The sequence below is a fragment of the Atractosteus spatula genome, chromosome 4 (genome assembly GCF_055471065.1).
Source record: "Atractosteus spatula isolate fAtrSpa1 chromosome 4, fAtrSpa1.hap1, whole genome shotgun sequence".
NCBI classification, from domain to species: Eukaryota; Metazoa; Chordata; class Actinopteri; order Semionotiformes; family Lepisosteidae; genus Atractosteus; species Atractosteus spatula.
In genome coordinates, this window is record NC_142709.1 from 64,057,948 (window position 1) to 64,073,706 (window position 15,759).

A 15,759-nucleotide genomic window follows, 5' to 3' on the forward strand; every position below is an offset into this window, starting at 1 on the left:
TGAGGTGTAATAAAGTTTAAGTTGTTTTTAAAGTTCACCTTTTCATTCAATCAATGGATTATTGAAAACCAAACATGTAGATTTATTATTTCAAAGACCAATGTACAATATATAAAAGAGAATCAAACAATATAATTTAGGCTTATGCATATATTAATGTTTATTTTATTAATGAAATGGGTCTGACATTTCAATACAAAACTCCCACATAATAGAAGTTCACAGCAACATCTAAGTATGGTCAGACCATCTAGAATTGGTCTGCATCGATAACCAAGCTGCTTTTTTCTCTCTATTATAACTTAATTATGCAAATTGTCTTTGGCATTATGCTCATGGCACTAAATACTTAAAGAATACAAATACATTTATACAAAATATATTAAGATCTCTTAGTTCACAATAGTATTTCTTTTCTTGTAAACAAAGCCCAAAACAAAAATAAACAGTAAGCAGATGTGAAATTTCAACACAAAGCACTGACCAGCAAATGCACTGCGTTGGAAATAAGAAAATAAGGGATTACCAAATTTTAAAACACACAAATCTCTCCCATCCAGTTCAAAGGGGCCCTTAGAGATAGACCAAACTGCGTTTCCACTTAGAATGCTCAGGTTGTACAAAGATCATCTGCACTTATTCGACTATGTCCTTAACCTGTGGAAGCCAAGAACTGATGCATTTGGACTTTTTAGTAACCACTAGAACCTTATTTAAATAAAGTATTTCACAAGTGAATTTACTAGTACTTTCTCTATGTAGTAAACTTTGTTTCCAGCTGCTTACACATTATAAACCACGTTAGGGTCACTAGAGTAGCCGTATAGCAATTCTCATCCTAAGAGGCCCTGGCCAGAACAGGGTCATTACTGAGGGGGGAGCAAGTAAAAAAAAATCAATGCTCGTTAGAATGCTTACAACTTTAAAGTGGGTCAAAGTATAGATAGCCTTTATCCCCTGAGACATTCCAATGAGGAAGAATTTCACAAGATTAGCCACAGCTTGCCTGAAATAGGGAAAGGCATGCATGGCAGTTGCTGCTTAAAACCAGAAAATGATAACCTACTTTTCCCCTGGCATTTGAACAATTGGGTTTGCGTGAAAGGCAACCAGTCATTTCAGAGACTACACTCTGATGTTAATCTAAGGAGCATTCCCCAGACAAAAACACCCAAATCCAGGTTTTGTATTATTACTGCACTTCTTAGAACTTGGAAACAAGATTAAAATATGGCCAAACATGTAACACCCTAAGTTGAGCTTCATTTCTCCTTCAAGGATAAAGCAAGAACTTTGTTCTAGAAAACTTTTTTGAAAAAACAGGAGTTCCTTCTGTTCAGTGTGAAGAAACAGCATTATTTGCTAGTCTTCAATAAAAGCAAGTAAAAATATCTTTCCACCTATCAAAGGGGAATTCAAATTTGACCTCTTGCCAAGAATGGGAACTCTTTGTTGCTGTAGGTCTGGAATGAAGTGTATTTGCAGAAGAAAAAGGAGCCTTACTGCTTAATGGGAGCAAATGCAAAATGGAGCCTGGTCACACTCTCAGAGACACAAACCAAGTAAGGGTTTCTGGAGGATAGTAACAAGTGCACTTCAGTTACAAGGGCTTTCGGGGAAGTTTTCATGAAAACATTTTTGAGATGTGAAATTCCTGAACACTACAGATAGCTTGTTTGACAGTTTACAAGTGACATATATAAATTACATACGAACATACATACAGGAAACAAGATAAAAATACACATTCAGGGATACTTAATAGCTAGACTGCAAAGATAGCACACGGCGCACACACATATAGGCAGCAATTATAAATATTTTTTCAAAATATTTACAAGTTATACAATCCGTCAGCTGCTTTTTGCAACTGTATGAAATACTGTTCAAAGTACCTCAAAGATTCACAGTGTCTCTTGCACCAGGCAGATTAAAGCAGAGGTCCTTTTTAGCGTAGGTAAACACACAAGGAAAGCTCAGCTCCTCTTCCGTGCTATACCACAGTCCTTTTTCCTGCTTTCTGGAGCTCATCTTTTTTTCTACTGAAGTGTTTTGTGTAGTTAAGTACATAGTTGTTTCATTTCCAGGAGCGGCACACATTTCAGAGCATCCATTCGCAACTTCTTTCCACATGAAGTGCAGAACTTTTTTCTGGTTAAAATGCAGGAGGTTCCTCGCTGGAGATGTCCAATGCTGGCAACTGTTATTCACCCCTCCCCCAGAAGAAAACCACTTCTCTAGATAAGAATTTCAACTACTTCCACACCTAAATTATCCAAATTCTTGTACATATTAATGGGTGTCAGTTGTTCCACGTTATCTGAAAATGGAGGAGAAAACGAAAAAAAAAAACGTGAGCAATATTTACACAACAGTATGGCTCCTCAAAAATCTTAAGTGTTTTAAGTAGGTCTCTGATTTGTGCTTGTTGTGATGTTTGCATACCTACCACTGAACTAGAATTCTAAAGCATTATACCATTCTTGATTTGTGTATGTCTGTCCAATGCATTTCAAAAACCTTTACAAGAAAAAAACAATCTCGTCATCTAAAAACACTACTTAACGCGTCTCTCTCATCTATTCTGCATAGCTGGAATTCCTGGAGATTAAACTCTCCTGGTGTCTGTTGAGGCCCATGGCTGTAGATGGGGGAACCTTTCCAAGACTGCAACTAGTCAGTGATCCTCTGAAAACGTCCAGACAGAACTTCGGAGTCTTCCAAAGAAACATTTGACATCCGACACCAGAGGCTGGCTATTGGTTTTGGGTTTTCACCACAAATGTTATTCAAAATGCAACTCATGCAGGTTCCAGCATCTCATTGCTCTGTAGTGTCCCAATTTGATTATGGTCTTTCTGTGGTACTTGTAAAGTACACCCCAGTGCATCGCAAAATTATGAAAATATTCATTTTTAGAATGTGGTCCAATTTGTGGAATAGCTTTCAGTTATCCACACTCAAGATATTCAAAATAAAAGAGGATTAATTGTTCTTTGTAAAATACATATGGCACAGAGCCTTCTTTGAGAGTGAAAAATCAAGAACTAAAAACTAGTCCCACTGCCTCCCTCAATGTTTTAAGCATTGGGAGCAAGCGACTGCTAACCCTGAAGTGGATTGTGTCCAAGTCCAAATGCTGTACATACCAGAGACAGGAACAGTGCTGGAATCCTCAGTGGCAGCAAGCTCAGAGGTAGCAGGTGACTCCTGTGAAATGTTTTCTGTCTGGGTACAGCCATCTTGACTACAGTGTTTAGAGTGGGTGGTTGACCGTACTGCTAACGTCTGATCGTCCGAGAGGCTTTTCACTGCAACACAGAAGGAAAAGCAGGTCATTAATGGTTTCCAACAAATGCTATCCAGTAATAATTAATAATTACAAAATAATTACAAAAATGCAGCTTTGCTTCCTAAAGTTATTTCACTTCTCCAGAATAAGATAAGTCAGCTGTCAAACGCTCACCTATTGGGTCTCTGCTCGCTGTGTCCGTTGCCTTGTTGCCAACAAGTTGGCGGCTTGGCACCTGCCAGCTGTGGGCACTGGCAGCTGCAGTGATGGATGGCACAGATTTGGCGGGACGGAGGCCTTGCTGCTCCCCCTTGGTGGGGTCCCTGCGGGAGCGCTGCTGAAGGACCTTGATCACTGCATCCTTCTCCAGGAGCTGAGCATGCAGGGCACGGATTCTGGGAAGAGAAATGTCCATTCGTTCATCTCCTTCAAGACACTTGTCCAGGTGAGGGAAAGCATTGGGTGCAAAGCAGAAAGGATGGCACGTGACTGAACTCTCCCTGGATATGCTGCTACTTCAAAGGGCCAGTTTGGAAGAACCAATCGATCTTAGCCAGCATATCTAGGGGAGACCTTTCCTCACATTGTGACCAAAATGTGGCTGATGCTCATGCAGGGCAAAGCTACTATAGCAGAGTCAAAACCCTAGGTCTTTACCGGTTCTCCATTTCCTGGTGTCGATGATTGGCAGTCAGCAGGTCCTCATTGAAACTGTTGTTGGGGGAGTGCCGGGGTGAATGGTTGATGATGGTGGTGTCCCTGCAGAAGGAAGGGCTGTTATAAAATGGAGGAGCAGTACAGTTCCTGACTTGATCCTATGCATGACCAACTCCTAACCTTAATACTAAGCAAAGACGCTACGAGAGGTGTTAAAAGTACATTCCTCTGCTCTGCATTCTAGCATTGTGTCAACAACCATTAACAGCTCCCAACTGCCAAAGGAAATCTTAACCCCATCGCTTAGATCTAAAAGGGGCCGTACTGTTCCATGACCTATTCATGTCCTTTTTGGATAGGAACTCAATGGCTGAGGAGCCATGCCTCAACAAGATGAGATACGGCAACTTTCCCGCACCCTTTCCCCAGGCCTCCTGCCCCCCTCACCTCTGTGCAGCCGCGGTGGCAGCCGCGTCCATGGCAAACTGGCGCATGGTGCTCTCCTCGAGGTACTTCTGCTCCCACTTGGTCATGTCGGCCTCCAGGGCCAGGATGCGCTCCTCCTTCTCCCGCAGGCGCTCCAGCAGGGCACAGGCGCTGAGCTCCGACGGAGAGGCCGAACCCGGGCCGTGGGTTTGCCGCTGAGGGAGGGGGAAAAACATTTTGGTTGATTCTAAATTCCTCCCCCTCAGGTATCGCCATCTTGTTCTCCTTCTTAGATGGACACACCAATTTTAAAATAAAGAAACTGCTATCATGCCTGCTGTCTGAAATGGTCTTCAGTCGTACGTTTTAACGAACCTCTAAACTCTAAGGCCCTGTAGTAGGATCTGTGATTATTGTGTTTTTAGTGATTAGAGTGGAGGAGAAATCTATGGCTGCATAGTCTTTCAAACACTAAGTCAGCTGAAGCGGATCTAGGTAAAATCTCCAACGATGCTGTCGGGTTGGTCACGATCAATCCACTCCATGTCCAGAACGGCAGATCCTACCTGCTGCGCCCTCAGCATCTTCAGCTCCTGCTCCAGCCGGGTGCGCAGCTTCTGCTCCAGCTTCTCCCGTTTCTCGCAGGCGGCCTGCAGCTGGGACAGGGCGTGCTGCAGCCGCTCCACCTTCTCCACGTAGGCCCTCTTCCTGCGCAGCTCCTCTTCCAGCTGCGCGGCCTTGGACTGCGCGCTGCTCAGGGCCTGGTCCAGGGCCTCCAGCCGCCGCCGCTGGTCCTCGCTGGTGCCGCGGAGTGCCGAGACCTCCCGCTCCAGGCGTTCCTTGTCCCGCTGCTGCCGTTCACCTGGAGAGGCAGAGGCATGAGGTCACCCGTTCCTTTCCCCACCCATTTCCGTTACGCAGTAGCATGAGAACGTTTATAACTCCATGTATTTGTTCTGAGAGGAACTATTCAACATAAAACTAAAGATGATAGCAAGACAATCCACATCAGGGGAACAACAAACACGGTGTTCCCTTGAGTGCCGTTTCATCTAAGGAAGCTGGTCTCGCTTCCTGCTCTTCAGCCACAGAACATGACTAAAGCATTGAACGCTTAGAGAAACATGCCTGCCTAGCGTGTTGGGAGAAACCACCACCAGTTTCACAGCTGGAGACCTGAAGGCCCTCAGTGCAGATACTGTAGCCATTTTGTGGGCCCAGAACTAAATTGTGCATTTGTCCAATTAACACAGTAAAACAGCTGTAGGTAAACCACATGAACATCCCACAGACAGATGAACTACAAAATTCATCAATTTAAAATTGTCTGAAATCGATTTATTTTCCTTATTCTGAGGAAACTACATTAGTTGTTACTTTCCAGTCGCAGTTATTCTTTTGAAAAGGTCAAGGTAAATATCTAATCCCTGGAACAGTTAGAAATTTGTTAAACCCCCCACCTCTGTCTGTGTGCTGATTACACAATCTACATTCCAGCAGATGCCAGAGAACGCAGACTTCCTCTGAACCTTTTATGGTGTTGACTTTCTGAACAAACATCTATTGCATTTCATGCTTGAACAAGGTCAGCAATATCTTTACAATTTGCTAAATGTTCAAGAAGCAAATTGCATTTCCCTTAGGAAATATACCATGCAGTAGTATTTTCCTTTAAAAATAAAGTTTGGCTTTCCTAAATGATCTATGAGCCTCAATGTTTCAACTATTATTTTATAATGTCTCAATCTTCAAAGTTATGTACACTATGAGTACCATATTAATTGCATCAGATCAGCAGAGCATTTCAATGCGATTAGGAATTTACATTGGGTAATGCTGCTAATCTGCATGGTTTAGATTCACTTCACTATGATGTGGTTGCTTTCTGAAAGAGCTGGAAACAGGGTAATGACACAATTCCTCCTGGTGATTTCACACTGTTAAACTACATTGTTTACACCACGTTAACAATTAGTGGGTACATGCAGGGGGCCAGGTGCCTGTCTCCTCTTTCAGCACTAGGTCTAACCAGGTAACCAGTAAAACTTGAGAATATATCCAAACATTTGGTGAGAGTAGGTGGATTATTTGCCAAAGCAGTTGCATCAGCCAGAACTGATATGTTAAAAGGGGGAAGTAACAGGAAACTAGCACAGCAACCCACCCCCACTCCATCCACATGTATACCTCTGAAATGCCCCAACCTCAGGGACCACAAACCTAAGAGGAGGCCAACGCAAAAGGGGAAGAACAGCACAGCTAGAAAGTCAATTCCAGTACCACAAGCTCAGCCCAACGAGCAAACAAAGGAGCTGTTTGGTTAGGGGAAGGGAGGGAGTCTGTCCTGTTCTACGGAACAGCCTGAATTACCTGAGGAATTCCAGGAATTCATGCCACATTTATTGCTGCTGTGAATAATGACTGCTGTTCAAGTGCCAAGAGCAGCTCTCAGTGGAGTGGAAGAAGGATCAGACTACACATTAACCTACCCCCCACCCCATTCTTGGCATGTGTACCGATTGTGCACACCATTTGTGTTATCATTCACCGCATCGATAGAATGCAGATGTAAAACCACACTTAAAGGAACAAGATGTCCAGAACGCTTAAGTTGGATGAAGTTGGATCTGCAAGAGTGTTACATAAAGGCCATACAGCCGCCTCACATAATGGATGGAATAACGCCATATCTAGAAATGAAGAAAACGTTTCAAAATTTTCCTAACTTTTACATCACACTCCCCTCCCCTTTGCAACTACAGCTCAAACCGACAGCATACGTTTTAAGAGCTTTTAATATCACGTTGAAACTGTACAAGGAGCACAAAAGAGCACACCCTTTTAATAAAGGCAGTTTATTTGTTAAGAAATGGTAACATAACTGACAGGACAACTGTCAGATTTAATAAGGAGCAGAGAGCTAAAAACTGCTGGAAAGGTTTCAGGAATATTCTCATGGCACAGCATAGATTTTTTCCCCATTCCTCAGCACAGTACACATAATGAAAAACAAATCCACCTTAGATAGAAAACAAAACTTGAAATGTATGAATATAATTCAGTGTGAAATTTTTACATAAAGAATGTTTTGAGGAATGCTTTGTTTATGTCTAATTTAACAGCACTTGAGATATTCAAAGATTAAAATGTGTTGCTTTTTGTTGGCATTAGATCTAGGAAGGAAATTCCAAAGATTCCACCTCCACCCCCCAAGAAAATTGCTCCCTTTTTGGTGCTGTTTACGGACGTTATTTTGATTTTTTGTCTGTTCCTTCTTTCCTCTCATTCCAATGAAACATTTATACACAAGTGAGTGTCAACACAGACTTTGGAACAAGGAGACAAACCACCAGATTCTCTAAGCCAAAAAAGAACACTGCAGACCTTATAATAAATTCTCCCATGTATTTACAAAAATATTAATTACTGAAGAGTCTAGTGTTAATCAGATAACTGAAATACCACACCATTGTACCTCAGTTTGGTTTTCTTAAAATATGACCACCCATTTCCACAAATACTTAGCATGGTGTATTTCAAGGAATTAAACAGCATATATATTGAGTACTGTGGATCCACAAAATAAAGTGTTCTTAGCCATGTAGTATTTATGGGTGAGACTTCAGGTCAATATACAGACAAAACCCACTGTTGCACTCAAGTTACTCACTTTGCTCTAGGAGTTTGGCCAAGACATCTTGGTTTTGGTCTGAAGAAGCAGCTTCCTTTGCAGCCAGCTGTTTGCTAGCTGTTTCCAGGCGGTCTAAAAACAGTCAAAGAAAGCAGCTGGTCAGTATTTTTCTTTAGTAAATTCTCTAGATACTCTTATAGCCCTTCCAACAGGATCATGGGCTGATCATGGTTTTAGTGCTAAATGTCTCAAACAAAGCAAAGATCTACAAGGGTTAGGGGATTTGTGGTTAACTTTAGAAGCATAAACATTTGTTTTTCAGTGAGGATCCGAATTTCAAAAGGGCAACACATGACTAGTCCCTAAACTTTTACATCACTCATAGTTATTGGATTTGTTAGACGTGTCAAGCTGACAAACTGGATCTCAATAAGCATACATCTTTGAAGTGTTGGGTAAAGAACCATGCAAGTGGGACATTTTAACATCTACTTTTATTCTTACCTCTCAGGTCCCGGTTAAAATCATGTAACCTTTTGATCTCTCCTTCCAACTTGTTTCTCATGGTTTTTTCCAGAGCCTCGCGTTTAGCAGAACCCTTCATGAGTGTCTCATAAGCTTCAGATATTCTCTGGATTTCCATCTCAAGCTGGAGAGGAAAAATAAAAGGTTCCCAAATATGCACATCAAACTCCAAACTTCTCACGAAGTAATCTTAAAAACGGACAACAGTTTTAGTTAACTGACCTCTTCACACACCTAAGTACCTCCTGAACAAACAAGCATGATCCTCGAATTTTTCCATTTCAGGTTCAATGTCAAAAGTCACTATCTGCATTTTTCTAACGTGTCCACAAATGAACAATTGCGGTGCAGATTATTCTAAAGGGTGTCTTGAATCAACATTCCTAACAGCAAAGACATCAGTTCCAGGTGTTCTTTTGAATAGGCAACATGCCAGCGCAGTGAGGCAGAGAAAAGAGCTGGCAGTTAAACCCATAGAAGCAGCCACAGCAGGAACATTACTCAGACATATCTGTTTGGGCACATTTACTCCACAGTAGTAGAGAGCCCTGTTGTGTAATTTCTGAGGTTGTAATTATCATTCTTTTCATGTGAGAAAGCAAAACCAGAAACTGAGATGCATATTGTCAGAGCTAGAGAATGTCATGCTCGTACACACTGCTACTTGAAGATATGAGAAGCAGTCCAGTGCAGATAAGAAAATGTGATATGGATATGGGGAATAGAAGAAAAGTACATTCACTCCCTTAATGAACACCATCAGGGTTAAATGTTTTTAAAGATCATTCATCAACACAGAACATACAATGAAAACTCTTCAGAAGGCTGTACACAGGAAATGCTAGAAACTGAACTTTTCGTAATCCTTTTTTCCCCATAAACTAAGTTATTCAAAAGCTCTCCTCTCCATGAAGTCACACTAAATAAAAATGAAAAGATGGAATGTGAAAAACTGCTGATGACATGCACACTTTACAGAGGCTGTAAACAAAATTCCAGCAGTTTCATAAAGACTTTTTAAAAAAAGCTAACTACCCAAAGGGACCACAAGGAACTCCCCAATTCTAGAAGCATGATGGAAGATTATTTTAGCTAGGTCTGAAGACTCTTTCAGCTTTTTCCAAACCTCAAACTGTCCCGTCAATTCACAATGGGATCTCTGAGCCCAAGTCGGATTGTTAAAAAAGAAGAATGAACAAGAAGCAACACGTATGCAAGTAGTAGGGGTGAAAGTGAAAGAAGCCTTTCAGTCTGAAATAGCAACTGTTCTCTGCAGCCTGCTGCTTTCTCCTAAGTCTCATCAGCTGTGGCAAGGTCAGAAACCCTTCACTGCAGTCTGACATCTTTTGGATTAGATGTGACATCTGCAGGCACTCCAAGCACATGCACTTATTTGCCAGAGGTCCTGACAAAAGTCTAGTTTATACACTGGGCCGCCTTTCCCTTTTTGTAGTCAAACAGCCAGTCTCCTAGGCAACAGCTGTTTGCCATCCCTCAAATACAGACACTGCTTTTAACCGAGACTCCCTACACAGAGATGCTGAATTCTTAAAATGTCTCTTCCCTAGTAGTTACAGAACATATCTGGAGGAGCTAATCTTATGTGCACTGGAAGAGCTTGGCATTCACTGTGGCAGAAGCTTTTGAGATGCCATACCTCCTGGCCTCTGTTGGAAGTTCAGGATTCATGCAACCCCTGGAATTATGATCTCGACAGATGGAAGAAGATTGGAAAAAGTGATCTGAGAGAGCTAGAGGAAGTGTAAAAATGCCTTATGATCTTAGACCTTTAAGGGGCTGAAGCACTGAATTTAACAACTGTGTAATACAAATGATTTTATTTATATATTTAGTTTTTTTTTAAGCGTACATATATACAGACACACATGTATGTCCTAATACTTTACAAATCAATTTCTTCTGAAGATTAAAAACTAAGGGAGAATGTCTTTCTCCCTCTACAGGTACCAGTGTCTATTGTAAAGATTTTACAATAGAAGCAGCTCTGTCTTTTTAGGATATTTTGTATCTCTTATTACTTTACATAAAGGCTTTTACATGTGCCAAAGGAGACAAGTAATAAACACAGTGATCCTTCCACTGCGCACATTCCAGCGTGGCTTCAGAGTTAATCTCTCTGGTATTCAGTATTGGCAAAGACTGCACATTTAATTTCTTAAATCCACACCCGTCATAAAGCACACAAATGCGCTGAAGTCAAAGACTTCACACAAAATACTGAAATAAACCAATTTCGTTTCCATAAACATGACATTAAGTCTCTCTTTTGGGGCTTCATGTGGTTGCTCAAATTATGTTTAATGAGTTCCTGATTGGGATTTTCCTTCTGGCAAAAACGGAAGAAACTCCTGACTCTTAACAAAATCACCAGCAGTCACATTTCCATCACGGTATATTAATCTATAGAAATATTGCGACCTGCATTGACATGCTTTGAAAAAAACAGGTTGAAGACTCAGTGTTTAAATCTCATTGAAAGGGCTCAAACCTCTATACCTTTTGGATCCTGGCGGCCTTCTCACTGTAGCCTTCTAGATTCTGCCTCAACCTCTCATTTTCCTTCATCAGCATTTCCATCTGGGCTACATGGCTGTTTGCAGAGACATTGTGAGCGGCCATGAAGGCCTCCACACCTGCAGGGGTCAGTGTAGATAAAGGACTGTGGCGGAACACCTGTGGCTGAGTCTGTAGATGCCTACAGGAAAGAGAAAGGTTGATTAATTCTCTCCTCTACATATCCACGAGTTGCAGCCCACAGTAGTAAGATCAGCAGGTTCACGTCACACTCCCATCCAACCCACAGACACACACAAAAATACAATACAAGTATGATGGGTTACATTTTCTCTCGGTGCCTCATCACATTAGGGCAATCAAACACCAATTCATGCCAATGACAGAAACCACAGAGCAGGCATAATCATGCCCCAAGTGATGTCAGCAATCAGTTTAGATTAGACAATATCATTAGGAAAAAAATAGATGGCATATGAATATCTTTTGTTATATGTAAATGAATATATTTTGTTAGGTTTACGTCACTGTCAGACAATTTCTTGCTCTGCTTGTAAAGGCAGGTTAGTCATAAAGACACACGCAGTAGAAATGGCCTTGTTCTCAGACTTATCCAGCTGAGATAAGTGCCAACACACTTTGCTTGCTGGATCAATGCTGAGGAAACTAGTGCAACATTCCTTAAGTGTGCCACCAGCCAAAAGGCAATCCAATCCAAGTTTCTTGTGAAGATTTCTACTTATCTATCATGAAGAATACAGATATGCAACAACATGTTTCCAGCGGTTCCACTTCAAGTGCTTTGAATACTCAAAAACATTTCCCAGGTGCATTACAAAACCCTTTGAGATGAGCAAATGAGTATGTGGCTACAGGGGATATAAAGTTCTCCTTGGCTCCACTTCTTCCCATAGACCATAAAATAGTTCATTGTTAGATCAAAAAAAAAACCAAAATGGTTCAATTCAAAGACATCTGCTAGGGTAAAGCCCACAGGTGTGACTTACCTGTGAGACTGCGAATAGAAAGGGGGAGGTGGCGTGTTGTAATGTCCATGCTCCTGGGAATGGCTAACCATATATCCCGGAGGCCTGACCAGAAACGGATATTCGGGTGGGGGGCCTCTCTGCTCAGCAGGGTGCTGCTGGGCGCTCGGGGCATGGTGGACGTGATGCTTGGAGAGCTGCGGATAGCTGTGCGAGGAGCTCATAGCCATTTGGTTTTTCGCGCCGTTCCTCTCCAACGAGAGCTGCATCAGCCTCTCGCTGAGGGACCGGACGTGCCCCCGCTTGAGGTCTCTCAGCCCGTCGTCCTGAAGGACATCGTCCAGCATTACACCGCAGACGTCCCCCTGGCCCCTCTGGGACGCCAGGTACTGCGACTGGGCCTTGGCCTCTTCGTAGGTGGGCAGCTCCTCCCCGTGGAGCTGGTAGAGCTGGCGCAGGGAGCTCTCCGAGTGGTGGCAGTCCCCCTGGTGCTCCTGCCCCTGGGGCTCCTGGCGCGCCGACAGCTGGAGAAACTGGGACTCCTCCTGCGTCAGGCTCTCCACGGAGGAGCGTGGGCTCCCGGAGCCCGCCCCCCGCAGGGCCTGCTGCTGGATGGCCAGCAGCGTGCGCGTGTCCGTGAGGTTCCCGTAGCGCAGCTGCTCTTGGATCAGCCGGTGCAGGACCGTGCCGGACGAGTCTTCCGCCGTCCGCATCGTGGCTGCTGGGTTGGCGAGGCGAGTTAGGGCCGGGGACGAATCGGAGAAGTAGCCGCAGATCTGGGAGGAAAAGCAAGGGGACAAATCTATGAAAAAGAAGCCTTTGGGCCTTACTAAATAAAACATTGCAAGATATTCAATTATCCATTGGTATATCCAATAAATTATGAAGTAGAAAAAAAAATTGGAAGAGTGTAGCTGGGCCTAGCTGTAACCAAAATAATTTAGTTACAGACTAGATGAGATTTTTATAGAATGGTTGATAAGTATGATTTAATATGAAATAACATCAATACCAATAATAAAGATAGTAAAGCTAGAGAGACCTTTATTCGGAGTAATTTGTTAGCTTGGCTAGAGGCCAGCTATAATTTGAGGCACATATGTTTCAACAGAAAGGCATGTGTCCCTTAAGAGAAATGCAATAAACATCAGGTTCCAATTTTGGGTTTTCTGTATCTTATTTTGTAAAGGTATGCACATTGCGCTCATTCCCCCCAGATGATTTTAGATCAGGGAAATAAGGAGAGCCATCTGCGAAACTAAGCCAAGCAGTGCTTTGTGAAACTGTGGAATCTCTTTCCCTTGGCCACATGGACCCCCGATACAAAAACAGGGCACATACCAGTCATGTCTCTGTGGCTCTGCGGCTCTGCGTGGTCTGCCTCTCAGAGAGCATCGCCATAGCAACAGCACGTTTGCACCTCAATATCACTGAAATAGCCCTCTAGCACCCAGCCAGCTTTATGCGTATTCCGTGGCCAGGAACTCGCAAAATGTTGTAAAAAAAACTCCCAAGACCTGTTTTATCCCAGTATTCACGCACACTATATTCGGGAAACGTATCCTCCTCAACTTTCTGCTGAAACGAAGGTGTCGATAATTACTAGAATTGCGTACTTCAAAGGAGAAGGTACCTTGTTTGACATTTCAGAAGGCAAGAAAACCACACTGCAAAAAGCTCTCTAGAAATGGGCAACAACCTTCACGTGGAGATCTTTCCCTTCAAGGCTCAACCAGCCAATTCTAGTTGAAACAATTTATTTGGGATTTCCAGCTCATTACATTAAAATACATACATAGTTAACATATCAATACAGAGAACGCTTAGAATCGCGAAGTGATTTGAAATACTAAAGCACTTTCACAAAGGAGGCAGTTGTTAAAGAGGAAGTCTTGGCACTGGTCTGTCCATTACACAGCTTCCTGCGGCAGGCGCCGCTCTGTTTCTACATAACTTACTGTGCTGCTGTAATGCGCGAACTATACGACTTGATAAAATCCGAAGTCTGGGAAACGAACACGACAAAAGAAGGAAAGGGGAAGTGTAGTCGCCAGTCACATCTGTACATTTAGAAAAATACAAGAAAGACTCCTAATATTTCCAGCGCTTGCATTTTTTGTTCATTCGAAAACACGCGTTTTTTTATTCAATTTTACAGCGTGGGGCACTGTACTGAACGCAATTATGGTACAATCTAATTCGCCTTTACCCCGCAGTGTTTATGGAGAAAAAAAACTTCCGATTTCCCCACTCTTATTGTCTGTAAAACATCCCCTGCCGAACGAACAAGTGTTTTACTCCTGAGAATGCAAAGGGTTTATTTCACTGAGACATCAAAGTGAGTCTAATCGAGTAAAGGACCGACCCAGCAAACACCCAGTTGAGCTCCGAACTTTCCCCGGATTCACGTCTCGAATCTCGAATCGCTAAATATTAAACATGGACCGACAAAATAGTCTCCGCATTTAGTTTTGGGACACAATACTGATGGTACAGTCTTTATGGCCCTCATAGATGTATTTATTGCAATATGATAACATGTATGCCAATCTTCCCATGCCTTTGGATACTTTAGGTTAGCTATTCGCATCAAATACGAGACTAAAATCACTCAAATACGTTCTTCTTGCTTAAATAATAACGTTCAATTTAAAATCGATACACAGAAACGCTATAAATAAGTTAAAATCTAAAAATGAGTTTTACCACTGAACAAAAATTAGAGAAGATCGCAAGTGACCGGTGAAATAAGAGAAAGACCATAAAAATAAAACTCACCCTTTCACAGTTCCATTAAATGCATAGCAAAAGGGAGACGCGTGTAGGTTCTGTTCATTAAATTCCGGATTATTGAAAGTAATCCTGTATCTGTTCATTGAAAGTAAGTTCAGATACGTGCGTGTTCGCCCATGTGTATGTATTCCACTGTTAATAAGTGTAGTTACGCTCTGTGGATTTGCCTGGCGTAGACTGAGCCAGTTTAAGAGCTCAGTGCGCTAATAAATAACTGAGGGCTGATTGTTCACAGAGGCTGGAATGATCGGAATGCGAGAGCTCCAGGTTCCTCTGGGATCAAAAGCAATAACAGACTACAGCAGCTCGTTGAAGCTGCCAACCCCCCCATACAAACAGCCCGAACAATGGGTCCCGATTCATTCGTTTGTGTCGTTAAAAGTGGTGTTAGTGCTGCTTCGGTTTTTGAGGTATGAGAAGTTCTTCTGAGGGGAGTGATGTCACTCCTACACCAGCAGCATCATGATTGAACTGAAAGTCGAGGAGCAGAACCTGAGACCGCAGTGAAACTGGGAAAGCACTCTTCACAGAATAGCGCCGAGCCCTGAGATGAATATTTGTAGAAATACTATAATAATCACTGAGACATTAACCCAAATGAAGCAATATTTTATTTATTAACTCGTTATTTTAAAGGAGCCTTTGGTACTGTTTAACTTTTATAGTGTTGCTGCGAACAAAACACTGTAGCAAAACAGTGACAGTGGATTAAATTGTTTTGTTTAGTAGATGGTAAGAGCTATTAATTGCTTTCTTTGTCTGCTGAGGGATGGGGGATCTTCTCCTTTTGAAATCATGCGGTCGATTATCTGTTTTCTGGACGTGTACATGTATGAATTAATGGTCAAGATAAAACTGTCTCGAATCTATTAAACCATGGACAGAGATGCGTCTTCTCATCATTTGAAAAAAGC

General features: G+C 42.3%; 1 protein-coding gene across 1 annotated transcript; it reads right to left on the minus strand.

The window, feature by feature from the left end:
* Nucleotides 1-135: 135 nt before the first annotated feature.
* On the minus strand, nucleotides 136-15,304 carry amotl2a (angiomotin like 2a). Its single transcript, XM_088913019.1, has 11 exons — nucleotides 14,831-15,304; nucleotides 12,074-12,828; nucleotides 11,049-11,247; nucleotides 8,511-8,655; nucleotides 8,046-8,138; nucleotides 4,942-5,237; nucleotides 4,397-4,590; nucleotides 3,950-4,051; nucleotides 3,467-3,687; nucleotides 3,150-3,311; nucleotides 136-2,320 (listed from the first exon to the last, which is right to left on the minus strand). Exons 2-11 carry the CDS (start codon nucleotides 12,763-12,765, stop codon nucleotides 2,238-2,240), a joined length of 2,187 nt encoding a protein of 728 aa, XP_088769145.1. The 5' UTR covers nucleotides 12,766-12,828; nucleotides 14,831-15,304; the 3' UTR covers nucleotides 136-2,237.
* Between the last annotated feature and the right edge of the window lie 455 nt (nucleotides 15,305-15,759).